The sequence below is a fragment of the Gopherus flavomarginatus genome, chromosome 9, assembly GCF_025201925.1.
Source record: "Gopherus flavomarginatus isolate rGopFla2 chromosome 9, rGopFla2.mat.asm, whole genome shotgun sequence".
NCBI classification, from domain to species: domain Eukaryota; kingdom Metazoa; phylum Chordata; order Testudines; family Testudinidae; genus Gopherus; species Gopherus flavomarginatus.
Genome location: NC_066625.1, coordinates 57,183,276 through 57,202,847, shown reverse-complemented (window position 1 = coordinate 57,202,847; position 19,572 = coordinate 57,183,276). Strand labels below are relative to the sequence as shown.

The 19,572-nt window shown below is 39.4% G+C and overlaps 1 protein-coding gene across 8 annotated transcripts in view; it reads right to left on the bottom strand.

Moving 5' to 3' along the window:
• Window positions 1-19,572, bottom strand: part of NRG4 (neuregulin 4) — a 62,780-nt gene that overhangs the window by 40,060 nt on the left and 3,148 nt on the right. For 3 of the 8 annotated variants that reach the window (XM_050967116.1, XM_050967119.1, XM_050967117.1), the window contains exons 2-4: window positions 8,027-8,120; window positions 6,006-6,080; window positions 4,705-4,770 (exon numbers count right to left, since the gene is read on the bottom strand). In XM_050967116.1, the coding sequence (XP_050823073.1) occupies window positions 4,705-4,714 (10 nt within the window). In that variant the 5' untranslated portion in view covers window positions 4,715-4,770; window positions 6,006-6,080; window positions 8,027-8,120. Of the gene's footprint in view, window positions 1-4,704; window positions 4,771-6,005; window positions 6,081-6,272; window positions 6,372-8,026; window positions 8,121-8,398; window positions 8,441-14,240; window positions 14,484-15,552; window positions 15,650-19,572 lie in introns of those variants that run through there. The other 5 variants (XM_050967118.1, XM_050967120.1, XM_050967121.1 and 2 more) reach the window with 5 other exon arrangements.

Below are 19,572 nucleotides of genomic sequence, written 5' to 3'. Positions count from 1 at the left end.
GAAACTAATAAGGGACAGTTTTACTCTCCAACACATCAGTATGTACCACCATGTATCTAATAAAATCAGTGATTGTAACTGTGGATACAAGTACTAAAGTTTATTTTACAAAATATATAGCAAATGTACCAGCAAATCAGAACACAGGCTTAAAGTTTGAGGAAGTGGGAGCAGTGCCATTAGTAAGGAGTGACAGAGCTTTGAAATCTTCCTCCTGGCTTTCACATTTGGGAAGCATAGTGAATATGTTGGGTCAGATGCTAGCCCTTATCAAGACTGCTTTGCACTGCTCTAGTGATGCAAAGCAGCTTTAAAATCAGTTATATGGGGATTCCTGTAGCATACTGGAATCCACAGATGTGGAGGCAGTATAGCCAATCCTATACTCCCGCTCCTCCCAGCCTAGGAGTAGAGCCAGGGAAAGGGGAGGATGGCCTAACTGCTGCTGCAGTCTAACTGTCCCTGGCAGTGAATGGCCCCTTGGACCTTTAGGCTGCTCCAATCTTCAGTGAAAATTGACCCATCCCCCTGCTGACTCCAGCCATCTTTGGTTCACCCAGCTGCACCAAGCACCAGTTTGGCACATCTGAGGAGCTAGTTCATTAATACTTGTGTGGAGAAACTGCAATATAAGATTACTTCAAACAATTACATTTGTTTCTTATAATGTAATTTCAAGAGTACATTTTTCATGATTGATTTTATACATGAATTTTCAATGTAGGCTCTTTAATAAGCTATCCAGATCCAGCATTTGGATACTCAGATTGGCATTTAGAGAAGTAATTATCCATTTTATGTACCTAAATGCCAGTCTGGGCATCTAAATGCAGGATTTGGACATCCTAGTGAGAAGTCCATGTTTTTAAAACTGGAGTAGGTGGGTGGGTTGTATATGCAAGTGAGTATATAACCATATATACGTGGGGGGAGGGAGAATTTATTTTATTAATCTCACTTATTAAACCCAAGCATTTCCTTTAAAACAGGAATAGAACAGGCCTGTGACATCACAAACCTGAGAATCATGTGTTATCTCACACTTTAGGTGTGATTATTTTCACTGTTATTTCTAGCCATATCTGAAAATGAGACTGCAGAATGCCTACTGTTCGCGTATGGCAAAATGTGCCTTCAGCAGTGCATACAAAATATACTATTATGGAAAAAGGTATCTTGATTTTCATATCTACTCTTTTGGAATAACCAATGTAGCTCACTTGTAACTCCTCTGGGGCAAAACTGTGGCTGTGAACAACAGTCCACACTAGCAAGTGGTGTTACAACATCCCACAACAGGGAGCGCTGCCAGAGGCATTGCAGTCTAAATGGGCACAATGCTTCCAGGAGCACCAGGAGAGTTCGACCATTGCTTGTAGTATGCACCATACCCACACCCATGCAGTATGCACCATACCCATACAGTGCACTGGGCTGACACTACTAATTCTGTCCTCTCACTGTCCTCTTTGGGTTATATAGTGATGCAACTGGCAGTGAAAACCCTGAGTGAAATCCTGGCTGTGTTTAACTTAATGGCAAAATTCCCATTGGATTAAATGGGGCTAGGATTTCAAAGTCAATGGGTGTTTTGCTGTGGACTTCAACAGAGCCAGGATTACAACCCTCATGTCCATGTGCTCAGTGTGCAGGAATCAGAACTGTGCATAGACCCAGTGCAAATTATCAGGAGGGTAGAAAGCTCTTTGTATTACACTTGTGTGTACAGAGCATTTACTATGGTGTGGGGGGCAGGGAGAAAACAGCTAAAGAGAAAATGTATTAACAAGTCCTTTTGAACAGAAGTGTAAATAAATTACATATGTTTTATTATCTCCATGGCAGATATGTCAGTGTAACCAGATTTGGGGTCATGTCATCTCCTGAATGAAAGGAGGGGATAAAAAAAAAAGTAGAAATCCTACTCTATGGTCTCTGAAACTGCTGGAGGGAAGGGAGAGAAGCTAAAGTAGAAAATCTCCCACCCCTTCTTCCTCTCCAACTTCCCCAAACTTATGGATGCCCATTTGAGGGAATACAGTCCTGCTGAGACTCTACAAGCTGAAATAGCCAGCTGAAGGAAGGCAGGGCCAAGGGAAATTAAGTTTATGCAGCAGCATCTCTTGGCATGCCCTCAGGAAAATTTTCATGAGAGTTAATAAGATCCTTGTTAATTTTCCTAGAGTCCTGCCCAGTGAATGGTCTTTTATTCCTCTGTAAGTAAGGCCATGGCTACACTGGCGCTTTACAGCGCTGCAACTTTCTAGCTCAGGGGTGTGAAAAGAACACCCCCCTGAGCGCTGCAAGATACAGTGCTGTAAAGCGTCAGTGTAAACAGTGCTGCAGCACTGGGAGCGTGGTTCCCAGTGCTGCAAGCTAAACCACATGAGGATGTGGAGTACGTGCAGCGCTGGGAGAGCTCTGTCCCAGCGCTGGTGCTGCGACTACACTCACACTTCAAAGCGCTGCCACGGCAGCGCTTTGAAGTTTCGAGTGTAGCCATACCCTAAGGGTAGGGCAAAGGCTCTGACTCACTGAAGAGCCATGCTGCCATGGGGGAGGAGGACCTAGGATAGTAGTTCATGCCACAGCCAACCTCCCAAATGTTCTGAGATCTGCAGGAAATTCTTGTAGAACACAGAACATCTGCCTTCTCTGCAGTCCCACTAGATATGCCTCCACTCCATGGCAAAATGTCTCAGGAACTCTGGAGAGGGAGAGACATGTAGCGAGAGAGAGAGAGTCAAAATAATCCATTTGAATAATTTGAGTATAATGCTCTGTGGGTGTGGGTGTAAATTACAGTAATGAATATTGTCATTCTTGAGTACAGTAACATCAACAAAACCAGTTCTTCAGGGAATCTCATCACAGACTTAATTCCTGGATATACTGCCACTTTCCAGAGCCGCTACTTGCAACAAAGAGGAAAAAAATGTACCCTTCATTTGTTTAAAGTAACTGCCAATAAGTGGGCTATTTAGAGAATACCTTTACACTCATGTGGGTCAAGTATCTCATCATCAATCCATTTATACTTTTCAATTATTCTGATCTGAGCAAATAGTATTTTGCTGTTGTTTATTAAAAGTAACACTGTGTAAAGTGGCCTACAAATTTTGAATAAATGAAAGAATAAAATAAAATACAAGATGCTATAATATCAAGAGAAATTATTGCAATCAATGTCGCAATTCATGGTCACCTCATTAGATAATTTTGACCAAATTCTGCCCTTAGGCATGCACAGCTCTCACCAGTGACATTAGGAGTCAAGTTTGAGCGTACAGGGCCAAAATTTGCCCCTTTAAGTTTACAGTCAGTGATTTGGAAGACTGTAATACAAGTATTATATGAGTGTCAGAAGGGGTTCTAATACAGGTAGGACTCAGATACATTAGCATCAGAGAGGGTGGAGTATTGCTTGACACTTTCTGCAGAGATTAACTGTTTTAATAACAAGACCTGCCAGTTCATCTAGCTAGTACTATACTTTGCTGACAAAATAAACTCATCTAACCTGAATTGCTATCTCTATTTTTATTCTGATTCTATTAAATCTGTTGTTAGGACAGATTGTGTTTTATTTTGAAAGACCTTGCTGTGCCTTTTTACAAGTGAAGTTAAAAAACTGTTTTAATCTAAAAATTCAAATTATAAACTTAGAGAGTCAAATGTATTCTACTGTTAAATTAGTATTACCAAGACAGAAAGGTCATACAAGATAAATGTTGATGAGAGGGAAACATTATCAATATCAATCTAGATTATAAATAAAAATTGGATATTGTCATCAACTTTTCAAATTAACACCACTGTAGAAATGGCACCAACATATTATGGACATTCTATGTCATGTATATGTGTATTTCGATATATTGCTTTACTTGCTGAGGACAGAAAATAAAGGGGGAGGCAACACATTTTATGTAGAAAGTGGTCAAACAGTTGCAACTTTATTGAACCAAAATTAAGCAAAATTGATTCTTGCAGCCCTAACACAGCAGTGGTTCAAAGTGGAAGAGGTGATAGTAGCCTCTAAGTACTCATATAACTAAGACTTACTCATATAACTAAGACCTACATTTTCAAATTGACATATTCAACACTTTATATGCACAGTCAGGTGTATGCATGTGCACATATCCAAATAGCCTTGTGCTCATGAACTGGGCCCTGTGTGTGCATATTCTGGTCAGACACATGGTAAACTGTATGCACACTTCTATCTGTACCCATTTGAAAATTTGGGCCAGAATGCCCTGTGTTTTGGGGGAACAAAAATCCTCAACACCACCTAACCCCATAGAAACCTCCTTCCCACACATATATTTGTTCCCAATCCAGAGGCTAAACTAATTACTCTTTACCCAGCAAACATTACCCTAAAGTTGCAATCCTGAATGAAAAAGAAAAAGAACTCAAAACTGTCAGGTGGCAGATTAGAAAGGATCTGCTTTGTCCTGCCTCCTTTTATAAGTAGTCCTGGGCCATATGCCAGCCAATCTCAGAACTTCTGAGAGGTATTAAGACTGGCCAATTTAATCCCTCCTTACAAAAACTGAAAGCTCTGGTCCGTTGCCCCAGGAGTAGAGTTGGCTCTCAGGAGAAGCCACAACAATCCAGCACCAGCTGTTGTAATCAGTGAAACTATAGTGAACTATAAATAAACATCTGAGTAAAAATAAACTTACAAGAAATTACCTGTTCGCATATTATTCTGACAACAATTTTTATTCTTGGTTAGAGGCTAGTTTTCTAAAACAGCACCTAAAGACAAAAATTTAAATTTAGCATTTTAATCCTATTGTATTTTGCCTGAGTAAATAACTATATGAATGTACTTTCACTTATGTTGCAAACTAAGAAGTTTGTCTACTGTAGATAAAAATATTCTGTTATACTATATGTAAACTCAATTAATTTTAAAACTAATGGCAAACATTCATACATAGAGTCAAATCCCATAAACCTTTATGGGACAGTGCTACTGATAAAGCAGATACACCTTAAGACTTGTTTGAATAATGAAAACATTGAAAAATAGTTCTGCAGAGGAATTCCTCCTGGAAGAGAATGTAGTAATTCAGGATTTACAGTGCTTAATGCTTTTAGAAAATCTACACTATTACCTACATTGATATCTGATTAAACTCTGTTGCGTTATAAATTCCAGTGCACATAAAAAAGCCAGTCATGATTCTGAAGTCAAATTAAGTTTTGCTGCAGGATTGGGCCCCATTTTTGCAATTTACTAGTATGTGAAACTTACTGTCTCACAATTCTTGGTTTTGTTGTTTGTTTGTTTTCTATTTTGTCTGATTGTAAAATTAAATTAGAAACTGTGAGTTTAATAACATTCAAAAAAGTATTAGTTATACATGGATTACAGAGGATAATTTTTTATAAGGGATATAAATTCTTCTACATTAAGACACAAACCAACCACTACCAGACAGAGCTAGGAAAAAATCTTCCTTTTTGGGAAGTTTATTCCATAACTGTCCACTGTAGGATTTCCTGTACCTTATTCTAAAACATCTAGTTGTGGCCACTGTCAGAGAGGATGCATCGTTGAATTGGACTGGTCTGGTATGGCAGAATAGTTTCCTATTTCTGAATTTATTTTGCTTTAATTCACATATCATACTGTATAGTAAACCACTAAAAATAGAACATGCAAGAATAAATTAATTGTGGCAGCATATAGCCACAGGTTAGGAGAAATATGGAGAAGTACCACCACCAGTAAGATCACAATGCCACCAGAGGACAATAGCCGCTACATCACCTTTAAAGAGGATGCAGTGTTTACTCCTCTTTGCATCATCCATCCAAGGTACTTCCTTCCTCCCAGCATTTAAAAGATTTTCTCCAGTTAAATAGCAAAACAAAGAATTTAGAAGCATTACTAGAAAGAAATGCTTCTGCCTGAACCTCTCTAGTTGTACAAAACAAGTTTATATAGAAGCTTGTTTCAAAAGATTAAAAGGATTTGTACTTACTGTATAATGTAAGTAGATAATTCTGTTCCTCACAGGAACTTAAATCACTTCTTTACTCTTTTAAGTGTCCTGACCCTACAAGAGAAATCTAAAATGGCAACTCCCTACATTACAAAGATGTAATACAAGGTCTCCACCCAAAGGGAAGTCCTCCTCTTTGGCTCTCACACATACATACAACTTTATCCACTGTAAGTGTACATAACAAAATAGAGTTAAAAGTAGTACATGGCACAAAACAAACAAAAAATCTCAAAAATAACTTACCTCAAAACTAAAATGTTTACAACAAACACATTATCTTGGAGATGTGGTATGTTCAGCAGAACCCAAGGTTTGCATTGTGTACCTGCTGTTAGAAAGCTGAAGATTTATGTGTGTGCACAGTGCAATGTGGGTGAGGTTGAGAAAAAGACAAAGGCGTACACAGAGGCCAAGTATGGACTGGGGAAACGCCCCTCTGTGCTCACAAAAGATTTCTCACATTTTCACAACTGTAATCCTAGCAGATCCTTGATTATAAACAAGTGCTGTATTGTAGGTGATATTTGGCTGAATTCCAAAGCAGTGTCCAAATTGCAACATAAAAGAATACATTGCAGCCAAGTATCTGGTTACAAGGTAAATTTAAACAAATCAGAAAACTTTTAATTTTTATCCCATAAACGATAGCGTTCCTCTTTTTAAAATGTTCCACTCCTGTGAAATACCTAAGAGCTCTCATTCCCAATCAGTTTAAATAAGATACATGACCTAACTTTACACTAACTGCTTCACCAGGTTTAATTAGCTGCAACCTCCTCTTTACTGTGATAGCTTGCCTAAGCATTGTTTAAAGCAGGGGTAGCCAACCTGAGCCTGAGAAGTAGCCAGAATTTACCAATGTACATTGCCAAAGAGCCACAGTAATAAGTCAGCAGCCCTCCATCAGCTTCCCCCACCCACCGCTCCCAGCGCCTCCCACCCACCAGCAGCCCCACCAACCAACGCCTTCCCCTCCCTCCCCGCACCTCCCGATCAGCTGTTTTGTGGCATGCAGGAGGCTCTGGGAGGGAGGGGAAGGAGCAAGGGCACAACAGGCTCAGGGACGGGGTGGAAAGGGGTGGAGTGGGGGCAGGGCCTGTGGCAGAGCCAGGGGTTGAGCAGTGAGCATCCCCTGGCACATTGGAAAGTTGGTACCTGTAGCTCCAGCCCTGGAGTTGGTGCCTATACAAGGAGCCGCATATTAACTTCTGAACAGCCGCATGTGGCTCCGGAGCCACAGGTTGGCCACTCCTGGTTTAAAAGCATATCTTATCCAGATGTTTGTTTGTATTTAAAACATTTGTTCTTTAAGATATATATGTTCTTAATATAAACATGGAACAAAAAATGCCCCACTTAATCTCAAGCAAATTAGCTTTCTCCAATCTGCTACACTTTGTCCCATAATCCATTACTTTTTAGACATCAAATAAATAATTGAACCCGGTTAACTCTGTTATAACAAATTTCCCCACTGCCACTATCAAACCTATATACTAGTCCAACATATCAGAAACTGAATTTCCAATGCCTGGTCCCTGTGTAGTCAATTACATCTGTGCAAACTAGGTGTAAACTAAAATGAATGAAGAATTTTGATTTGCTTGTAGTTTTACATTCAAATTACACAGGTGTAAATGACTAGATAGGGTGTGAGACAGTGGGGAATCAGTCCAACAAACCTCTATCTAGTCTTATTCTATCATAATTCTTATTTCCAGCACAAAGCAACAAGTTTAAAATAACTATCTCCATGCACCAGCCACTGTAACAAAACAGGTTTCAGAGTAGCAGCCATGTTAGTCTATCCGCAAAAAGAACAGGAGTACTTGTGGCACCTTAGAGACTAACAAATTTATTTGAGCATAAGCTTTCGTGGGCTACAGCCCATCCGTTGAAATCGGCTGTAGCCCACAAAAGCTTATGCTCAAATAAATTTGTTAGTTCTAAGGTGCCACAAGTACTCCTGTTCTTTTTGTAACAAAATAGTAACTTACCTCAGGCTTTTTCTTCTTTAAGCTTTGGATCCTGGAAGCAAGTGAGGATTCATGCCATAGAAGAAGCCTCTTTACCAAAAGTAACTTTATTCAGCTAAGGGGAAAATATGAATCTATTTCAACACTTACATGATTGTTGATAATACCAACTTTAGGCATATGATTTAAACTCCCTGACCCCACCCTAATTGAAACCTTTATGAAAAGTGTAACTTCTTTACCAAAACATATTTCCCATCTGTTTTATTTTTTCCATTCTACCAAATACAATATATCTTAATGCTACAACTAATTGGTGGGAAATGGATTCACACACCCTCCCACACACAAATTTCAACTAGTTCACTTTATGACCTGTAACTTTTATCTTACTTCCATTAAACTTAGAGAGCCCAATACATCCCTGGTGTAATACTGTTGAAGTTGTTAGGGTTACATCAGGGATGAATTTTCCCCAGGTATATCTCAGCTTCTGACTCCACTTTGTTTTAAAATAAGAAGGTACTATTCCATATGTTTCTGAATCGGATCAAAACTGAAATTAGAGCCCCTAGAAATTAGTGTCCAGAGGACACTAGAACGGGGGGGGGGGGAGGGAGGTGACTCTCATCATCTCAGGTGAGTACCCTAACTGGGCTAAAAGTTATGATCCATCTCCCCCTCCCTTTTTCCAAGACACACCGTAGACACCTAATTCTAAGAGAGGGTTCACCGCTAGGGTGACCAGACGTCCCGATTCTACAGGGACAGTCCCGATTTTTGGGTCTTTTTCTTATATAGGTTCCTATTACCCCCCACCCCCGTCCCGATTTTTCACACTTGCTGTCTGGTCAACCTATTCACCACTGAGAATTCCAAGCAGAAATAATTGCCTCCCTCCAGTCCAGACTTATGTGCCAAACTTCCATTGTACAGGAAGCCTGAGCACTTGACCCAGGCTTTGTGATTTTTCTAGACATCTGCAATTTAGGCGGTGCAAGTCTGAGCATTGCTGCATCTAAGGGCTTGGCTACACTCGAAACTTCAAAGCGCTGCTGCGGGAGCGCTGCCACGGCAGCGCTTTGAAGTGTGAGTGTAGTCGCAGCGCCAACGCTGGGAGAGAGGTCTCCCAGCGCTGCACGTACTCCACCTCCTCACAGGGATTAGATTAAAAAATTCTAATGTCAGCAGAACATAATGCTATACTTACATTTTTGCCTCTTCTATTATCTGAAGGTTCCATTTGATATGTCTTTAATGTCAGCTATATTGTTTGGAATTCTGTAATCCATCAAATTTAATTAGATCTGTTAATAACAATAGCCTCAATTCCACAAAGTATGTAAACATTTTAGTCAACGGGACTTAAGCACGTGCATAAAAGCTTTGCAGAACTGGAGTCTGTGAGGTATATATTGAATGTGTATATATTCTCTTATGCAGAAGCACAAGGCCCTAAACAGAGTGGAAAGCTGGGTTTTTGCTTCATGGTGGGTGATCAATTCTGTGGGTGGGCTCACTGTGCACTCTGCAACAGTTCTCTGCTCTGGAGTACAGGGTGGATTTGTTGGGACTATGGTTTGGGAAAAGCCAGTGAGTTTCTGCACAGGTTGGATCCACTAATCCACAAAGCTACATAACAGAGAAGCAGTGGATTTTGTCCAGTGCTTGTTCACCCTACAGTTGCGACTGCAGCCCATATATGAGAATGCCTCTTTCTGTGACTGAAGGTTGGGAGGAGCCCTTTGCTCAGAGCACTATGATCTGTCTCTAAATGATCATGTTTGCATTACCCCCTGCACGCTTACTAACAATTAATCTTTTATACTACTAATTTCCTGTGTACTTGAGCTTAAATTTATATTTTTAAATTATTAAATTGCCAGCTATTCTGTACATCTGTGACTTGCTTCATCCCAAGAGGACAGGAAATTAGAGAACTTGCTTGTGCAGAAAGATTTTTAAAAAGGAATTAAATTAACTGCAACACCACATATATTCCATACTTTTGTGTTGCTTTGCTCACCACACACTTTTTAAAAACAATCTCCACAAAAGTCCCTAAAGATGACAGATAAATTACTGAAATAGCTTTTCTAATATGAGTTTTTAAATACTTGCTGTTATTTTTATTATGGTAGTATCTAGAGGCGCCACTCAGAATTGGGGCCACACCATGCTATGTATTCACAGATTTTTAAGGCCAGAACATACTATTAGATCATCTAGTGTGACCTCCTATAGAATTTCACCATGTTGTCCTTGTATTTAGTCCAATCACCTGTTTGTATATTGTAAAAAAACAAAGTAAAAGATGGTCCGTTTTCCCAAAAACGTACTGTCTATTTAAAAGACACAAGTGATTGTAAAAATCAATTTGAAGCAAGTGAGACAAAAAAAACATTAATACATAAACTCAGGTTCTTAGGCCAGATATACACACAGCTAGGTGCTTTTGAATGAACTAATTTTAAACAGTAAATTTAAGATACAATATTGTATCTTTTTTGTATAAGTCCTCTACTGTCCATTCACTTACCAGTTATAAATTAGCAGTTTTCTATAGGCATTACAGTAAAATAGGTCTCAAAGTATTTGAAAGTGGGCAGATTTGTGACCTAAATGGAAATAAGTGCAGGGGACTGGACTAGATGACCTCTCAAGGTCCCTTCCAGTCCTATGATTCTATGGTGTTCTGTGCATAAGAAGCAGCATGGAGGAGAACATGGAGGTGCTTGTGAAATAAATGAGCAATGGAAGTTGGCAATGTTGGTTGAGTGGAAGGGACAGGAAGAGTGTGATAAGATATAAGAATGGATAAGCTGGGCAGAGCTAAATTATGAAAGGCCTTAAAAGGAAGAACCAGAAGCTGTATTTGATGTGGCACAGAAGGGAGAGCCAGTGGTGAGACTTGGAGGTCTTTTTACAAAAGTTAAGGAATATGCAAAAATGATACATAGAACTACCCATAAAGAAGATCTTACAGGCTACTGCAACAGCCAGGAAAGCCTCTGCAGCCAGATTGCCCTGCCAGTGAGCCATATCATTTCTGCTTCTGTCAGCAGAAGATTCAGACATCCAGCAGTTCCCAGCCGCAGGAAGTGAGATGCTTCTGAAAAGGTGTCACTCATTCTGTACAGAATCCCCATTGTAAGTTTCATGATCTGAGTGCAGGAATAGGATCAAGAAGGGAGTTTGGATGAAAAAGTGTTATTGTTCCCTCTTCCTTCACCAATGAAAACCCTGAAGAACCTTCACAGAAGGAACACCTAGGCTGCTTTTATCTACACGAGCTACACCTCAGCATAGAACTGCCCCCAAAATTAAAGAGCTGACACTGGTTACCCTTTGGCCTCCCCTCTTACTCATGTTAAGGTGTTCTTTCCTAGATCCAGATAATTAACGAAGTCTCAAATGTTTTGTGATGGTGTATTTTTGTATATACAACTTGCTTTATGTTTTTACTATAGTTTTCTCAAAACTTTTTTTAAAGGGGGGGAGGCTTCACTCTACTTGAATATGTTTGCAACAGTAACCCATCAATGACCATCATTTGTAATTCCTCCTCCCCCACCCTCAAGATTACATGAACTGATTTCAGTCTGGTTTTACTAGAAAGGGTTCTTTTCTCCTGCAGATAATGCCCTATAGCATTTAAGGCATTTTTCTTTGGCAGCAGATTATTATCACTTCTGAAAACTAGGGTTCAGACAGTACAAGTGACAACTGTAAAACTTTTAGATAATATATTGTCTCTGTGGCAAATCCTTTAGTCTTTACTCAGACAAAACTCCCATTGAGGTCAATAGGAGTTTAGTCTGAGTTATGGCTGATGGTCAAGAAAGTAGGATTGAATTTAATAGGAGTTTTGCCATCTTCCTCAATGGGAGTGGGATTATGACCCAATTAGGGGCTGCAGAATTTGTCCCACTGTTCTTTTTAACCTTTGGAATACTAACTTATTCTATATGAAGGACATCTAAAATTCTTGGTCTAAGGGATAAAGCATTTAAAATGCTTCCTCACATTAATCCATGCTGAACTCCTATGGAAATACTCATGACAGCTATATTAATAACAAATACTGTCTTCTATTTTATTGCTCTTATAATTTATGTAATGTAAGCAACAATCTCATATATAAGGCAGTTAACATACAAGTGAAATGTATTTATCTATATGCATAGCTATGTGATAGTTTTATTTACTTTGCTGTACCTGCATTTTGCCTACTAATCCATCTCCCCAGGTCTTAGTCTCATGTTCCAAACATCTAAGCATCTTCAAACATATGCCTTTTAAAAATGAATTTATCAGAGAAGTATTTCTTCCTTTTTTACCCCACACATAGAAACTTACCCCAAATTACATTGGCCACAGGCCCAGGATGATCAGTCAGTTTTAGACTCTCCAAAGAAGAGGGAGTGATGTGAGGCCAGTGCTCAGTCTCTGTTCCCCTGAGCATTGGACAGCAGAGAGGGGGTAGCATACACTTGTCTGTAACAGGATTAAGCAATGGATGTTTTGTGCTTTCCCCTAGCACTTCCAGAGGCAAAGTGCCTACTACATGCACAAATGCCATTGAGAATTGCCTGCCATGAGGCTATGTCTTAAAGCAATAATCCAGCCTTCTTCTCAGTTGCGCTACCAACTGTGAATATAGTCTTTAGAGAAGAACAAGGCCTGATGGGATATTTTTCACTCCCCATCTCTTCTCCTTCTTCATATGTCAGCCATATTTGGTGGGAGAGGGAACCAGCAAGTTATAAAGCTACATGTGGCTGGATCCAATATCAGTGACATTGAATTGTAAATTGAATAAAAGGAAAATGTTGCCAAAGAAATCATATTGGGGAGGTACAGGCACATGGAACTGACACGGCAAGAGTGCAGAGGAACAGCTAAATGTTTGGAACATTGCTGAAATAATTCAGCAAATGGACCTGTGCCATGCAGATACCTGACTGATATTTATTGCAACAATTTGTAGATAGGATCTAGCATCTGACATGCTTTTGGTGAAATTAAAATAATTTGGCAGTGGATAGATGACTTGGTGGTGGTTTTGAATTTTGCAAAATATGTTTCTCTGCCCTATCACAACTCTCAGCTGCTACTGTGGAGCAAATGATTACTTCACTGCTAGGGTGGAATATGAAAAGAATATCTTAGTAATATATTGTCCATCACCATATCGCTAGGCACCGTGCCCGGCCAATTGGCCTAAAGAGAAGCAGCTATTCTGCCAAAAGAAGAACTAAGAAAAACATAATCCACAAATGAAGAGCTAGTGAGGAGCGCAGACACAATAGTCAAAGATGCACTGTTCTATATAGAAAGACCTAGCACTGAGCGTTGAAGACAGCTACCAAGACAATCTGACAGATGTGGCAGTTTATACATGTGCTGTTGTTTCTGACAGAGCAATAACTTTTGACCTGGATTAAGTCTAGACTTACAACAAAGATGGAAGAAATGAATCCCACAATTAAAGGTGAACCAGAAGGCACTGAAGATGATCCATGTGAGTACAAATACATTTTAGTCATATAACAGGTATGAGGTTTTGTAGGTTATAATAAACAAGCTGGTCTACATATCAGAAATGTTTGAGTATTTGTGTGAGGGTGTGTGGGAATGCAAATATCTTTTGGGTTGAAGAAGTTATTTTTGGCGTGGCAGTATTTTTGCAGGTGGAAATATGAAAAACTTCAGTTCTTGTCTCTACCAAGTTGACAAAACACGACAGACATTTTATAACTATTGATTTTGCATTCCTGTAACTAAGAACAATGGCTAAATTTTTTAAGTAGACATTTTCATACTGGTAACTTGTAAGGTGTCATTTATACTTTTAAAAAGTAAGTGACAGGCATCCTATGTTTACAAGTGACGGTGGTGCATGCATAGTAACTACTTTTCAAAAAGATTTTTACTCTAGACTCGTTCTTCTAAAGAAATTCTTTCAATGCGCTTATCTTCATTCTGTATCTAACCACTGTTTTATTTCGCTGATCTCTCTCTTACTCACACACACACACAGATCTCAGTATAGCTCAATGTGCCTGCAGAAAATTGCCCACATGAGTAATTTGCTGGATTAGGGGTGCAAGAGTTAATCTACTTTAGTCTTGAACAGACCTTGTGATTGTGCCTCAATGATCACCTTTGCTCGCAGATGGTGATATTACTGCATGTACCTGCGTATACCTGCATATACCTGTGTTGTTCGTACCTGTCCCAAAACTGAATTCTTGACTTTTATGGTGGAAGGACCATCAGCAGACCGCCAATGAATGTCTTAACATCCAAGAGAAAGGACAAGCAACAGCTAAGTCCCTGACACAACAAGAACCTCTAGAAGTTGCACCATCAGGGAATCAATCTATGTACAAGAAAGAGGAACCTTCTTGATCAGGTCCCCCTGGTTGCCTTTATACTGGGAAGAAAAGGCAAAAAGTGATCAGATGAGTCTCTCAGACACGAAGGTCAGATGGGACCATCATGATAATCTCGGATGACCTCCTGCACATTGCAGGCTACAGAACTTCACCCACCTACTCCTGTAATAGGCCCATAACCTCCAGCTGAGTTACTGAAATCCTCAAATCTTGATTCAAAAACTTCCAGCAACACAGAATCCACCATTTACTGTAGTTCAAACCAGCCAATGAGCTGTGCCCTATGGTGCAGAGGAAGGTGAAACATGCCCCCCCCCCCGCCCATCTGATCTGGGAAGGGAATTCCCTCCTGACACCAAATATGCCAACCAGCTACTGCCTGAGCATGAGACCCACCAGCCAGATACCTAGGAAAGAATTCTATGTTGGGACCCTGAAAGGTCATTGAGTCCAGTACAGTCTTCTCTAACAGGACCAAGTACTGTCCCTGACAATTTTTTTTTTTTCTGCTGCCCCAGATCCCTAATGGCCCCCTCAAGGATTGAGCTCACAACACACAGTTTAGTAGGCCAATGCTCAAACCACTGAGCTATCCCGCCCACTGCAGATGGGCCATATGCCATTGTAGGCAATCTCATCATACCATCCATTTTGTAAACTCATCAAGCTCAGTCTTAAACCATATTAAGTATTTTGGCTCCCCCACACACATAAACACACTCCCGTTGGAAGGCTGTTACAGAACTTTACTCCTCTGATGGTTAGAAACCTTCATCTAATTTCAAGCATAAATTTATCGATGTCCAGTTTATATCCATTTGTTTTTATACCAAAATTGACCCCAACTTAAATAACTTCTCTCCCTCCCTTGGTGTTTATCCTTCTGATGTATTGATAGAGAACAGTCATATCTCCCCATATGCTTTGTTTTGTTAGGCTAAAGAAGTCAAGCTCCTTAAGTCTCCTCTTGTAAGGAAAAGGTTTTCTGTTTCTCTGATCATCCAAGTAGCCCTTCTCTGTGCTTGTTCCAGTTTGAATTAATCTTTCTTAAACATGGGAGACCAGAATTGCACACAATTTTCCAGATGAATTCTCACCAGTGCTTTGTCAATGGTAATAACGCATCCCTATCTCTACTGGAAATACCTTGCTGGATGCATTCTAGGATTGCATGAGCTTTTTTCATGGTCACAACACGTTGGTGGCTCCCAAGGTTCTAACTCAGAGCACATCTTTCAAATCTCTGAAATAGAGGAGGTTCAATCAGGATCTGCAGAGTCCGTATGCTTGGGGCAGCGGGGGAAGTCTCTACACTGTGTGACCTGCTAGCAGTGGCAATACTCAGAAGGAGGGCTCAGGAGTATAACTAATTAAAAAGTGACAAACAATACTTTTCCAGGTGAAGCTACCAATATGACCTGGAGGTATTATCAAGAAAATGATGCTTTATAAAGAAATAAAATTCCAGATAGCAGTTCTGCATATTTCAACAATTGTCACATAATGAACAGATGCTGTAGTTTTTGCAGCAGAAAGGGATTTCAGTTCTGCTTTTTGTACAGTAGCTTCAGCAAGCACAAAGCATATCTCAACACAGCATTTTGATCCATTTAGATCACCTCTTGACTGATATGGATTGGCCCTTCTTATTTTTTACCAAAAGCCAGAAACAATCTTAAGGACTACTTAAAGGTTTTGTCATGTCAAGGTAATAACCAATAACTCTCTTAACATCCCAGGTACACAACTGAGCTCAGCCCAGAATATCAGAAGACTTCCAGAAAATACTAGCAAAGCAGCTGTGTGATTTAAATGAAAATTCAGGACCCCAACAGTCAAGAACTAGGGATGGGATGTTAAGACTATTTCATTTTTATGAAAAATGTGTTATAAAGAGGACCTGCCATCAAAGTGTGCAGTTCTGAAACTCTCTTAAAAGTTGCAGTAGCCACAACACATATGCAAGTACAAGCAAATACCAAGAAGCTCAAAAGTAGCCTCCATATGCTTGTCAAAACCAAGATTTCAATTCCATGGATTCATAGGTTAAACTTGTGAATGGAGATGTTCATAAAGCCTTTAATATATTGTTTTCTAAAGATTACAAAAGACTTGGTTCCCTTGCACAGACGCATGTAAATATGGCACAAATACCTTTTGGTTTTATCCCAATAAAATCCTGTATCCATGTAGGACAAAGAAAATCCTAAAATGACTGGTAGAAGGGAAAGAGACTGGAGTGGTATCTTTACTCTCTCCAAATCCTTAACTATTTCCACGAATGGATATGCGGCCATCTAGCAGAAGATTTCTGTGATTCCACATTCATAGCTCTGATTTTCCCAGAGGATTACAATCAAGTAATCAGGCCAACAGATGAAGAACATTTCCAGTCTGAGTGAAGAATTTGATCTTCCTGCTGAGGCAAGAGGCCTGGGCTCAGGAAGAGAACAAAGGGTTTTTGTCCTTGGACTGGGCTAACAGAACTAGGAATCACATATGGTAAATCCCAGATGGGGCAACCAGAATCTCCCTGGTCCTTTCTTGCTCAATCTTTTTGGAATTTTGCTAAGAGAGGAAAAGGTGAAGAATGTGCATTTTCTTCCCCAGTGTAACAAACTTATTTGACACTAAATTGTGACTATGGATGCCATGGAGTAAAATATTGCACATTTTGTATTCTCACTCATTGCAAAGAGAACCACATATAGATGACCTCCTCTGGTTTAGAAACAAAAAAGGGAATTAGCTATAGAATCCTTTAAGAGTGTTGATATCATCTTGTAATCCTTAACTGCTAGCATGTTCTCTCATGCCAAAATGCAAGTTGAAGATATTGCCCTGTTATGAATGTACCAATTACACAAAAGTGATGCATGACTTGTTGTCACAACACAGGGGGCTGGGATCTCCATCTGTTCAAATAAACCATTGCCACAGAGTGTTGTTTGTAAGAACTCTCACTGCCTTCCTTCTAAATAGAAAAAGCAAAGCACAAAAGGCAAGTTAGACGGCCTTCAACCTCAACATGTTTACTTGTAATACAGATTTTCTGGGTAGTACCTCACAGGGCAACTGCCTTGAAATCTAGTTTTTGAGATTGGACTCAATGAATCTAAAAAAATGAATCTAAATCCCTTGCTAGGAATCTAGATACTTTTGTTGTGAGAGACAAGCTAATACCTTCCTCAAATTCTAGGAAGCCTTTAGAAATATTGGAACCTGAATGTCACTAAGACTGACTTCCATACATTTTATTTAATATTCTTTTATTTATTTACATTATACAAAAATAAAAAGGGCCATCTAATCAATACTTTACAAGTTATAAGAACAAATATAAAATTCCCTCTCTGAACCTTATAGTATTAAGTAGAAAACACTTAACCTGAGTTACTTCCTGTGCTTCTGCCTTATTAAGATGAGGAATTATGCATCTTGAAGGTTGAGGGCCCAAATCAATCTTGAGAATTTAGAACAAGGATTGTACTTTTTAGAGTTGCAATAAGGCCATGGCACCAGCACCTATGCTTTGGTCTCCATTTCCAGAAGATATTGGACCTCATCCAATAGCAGTGTACAATTAATAGGATTTCTGAAGAGGGATGGAAAGTTTTGGCATGATCTGAAATTGAAGGGCACAGTCCCATTTGATAAACTCTTAACAAAACTACATCCTGCCATGCCTGTAAATATTTACACAATTAGGAGCTGAAATTAAAATTGGTTCTATGTCCTTCAGCAAAACTATGGTTTCACAGTATTGAGAGTAAAATCCAATGGATGCATAATGGATAAAAGAGATATCTCTTGCAATCCTAGAACGATTGGGTCCAAACTGTAATTGACGTGGAAACTCCTTGAAGAAACAGTGGAAGGACTGGCCTTGGATATCAGCAAGAGAGCTACTTATACGAAGACTGACTCAATATCAGTGTCATAGCTGTTAATCTGGTAACTAAATATTATAGCCAAGAGCACCAGCAAACAATGATGGTCCTTACCAAGGACCAAGTTATCAAGCCTAAAATGTCATGAAAGGCTCACAAAAGGTATCTTCCAAACTACTAATCTTCTTAAATCTCAAGAACATCTTACTACTTAGGGCTTGTCTACACTTACCAGTAGCTCAGTGCTGCTGCAATCGATGCAGCGGATGTTGATGGGAGAGCGCTCTCCGGTTGACTCCAGTAATCCACCACTCCAAGAAGAGTAAAGGAAGCCAATGGGAAAGCGTCTCCAATCGACGCAACATGGTGTAGACATAACAGTAAGCTATGGCAACTCTAGTTACATTATTCACGTAACTGGAGTAGTGTAACTTAGGTCGACTTACTGTGATAGTATAGACAAGGCCTTACTCTCAGTTGTACAGTGTCAGATATTTGTCCCTCTTTTTTTCATCCTAGTTAATCCTATGTAATGGCTAATTACATATAGCTCAGCACTGTGCACCTTGTATAGGTATACCCTATCTAACCAAAGGACAAGCTGTAACATAACCCAACATAATGGAGCACTCTTCATTTATCTAAATCCCTAAATGTTTTGGATGTCCTTTAAATAATGCAAGTATACAGGGCTGAACTTTGTATTTATCTGACTAATGGATATTTGCAAGACTGTAGTATTTTGTGACATGCCTTCCAATTAAATGAAAGACATATCACAAGCAAGTTTCTCAATTGTGACCCACCACAGCCAAAGTTCTAAGTTTTATTGTTTTTTTAATTTGCCATGCCTTTCATTAAATGATAGGCATGGTAAAGTCTTCAGTCATATTATGCATGTGTAATTTCCACTTCTGTTTCTCACGCCATATCTTAAAAAAAATAAACAAAAAGAAGAATGTCTAACATATTAATACTTTGCATTAACTTATACTGAGATTACTCAATTTTATTAAAATGTCCTTCAAATTTATAAAAAATATTTATAGGCACCCTTCCTACACTTTGCACATCTACCATAAAGTAAAGCCCCACAAAATACAAGAGGACTGCTTAGGAAAATTATGCATTCTATCTGCCACCAGTGAAAAATTACAATAGGTAAGTAATGAACTTGTGTTCCCTCCGAGTATCAACGAGTATCAACTGCACACATACAGGACTAAATTCTGCCCTAAATTACACTTGTGCAACCCCTCTGAGCTCAGAGGGGTTG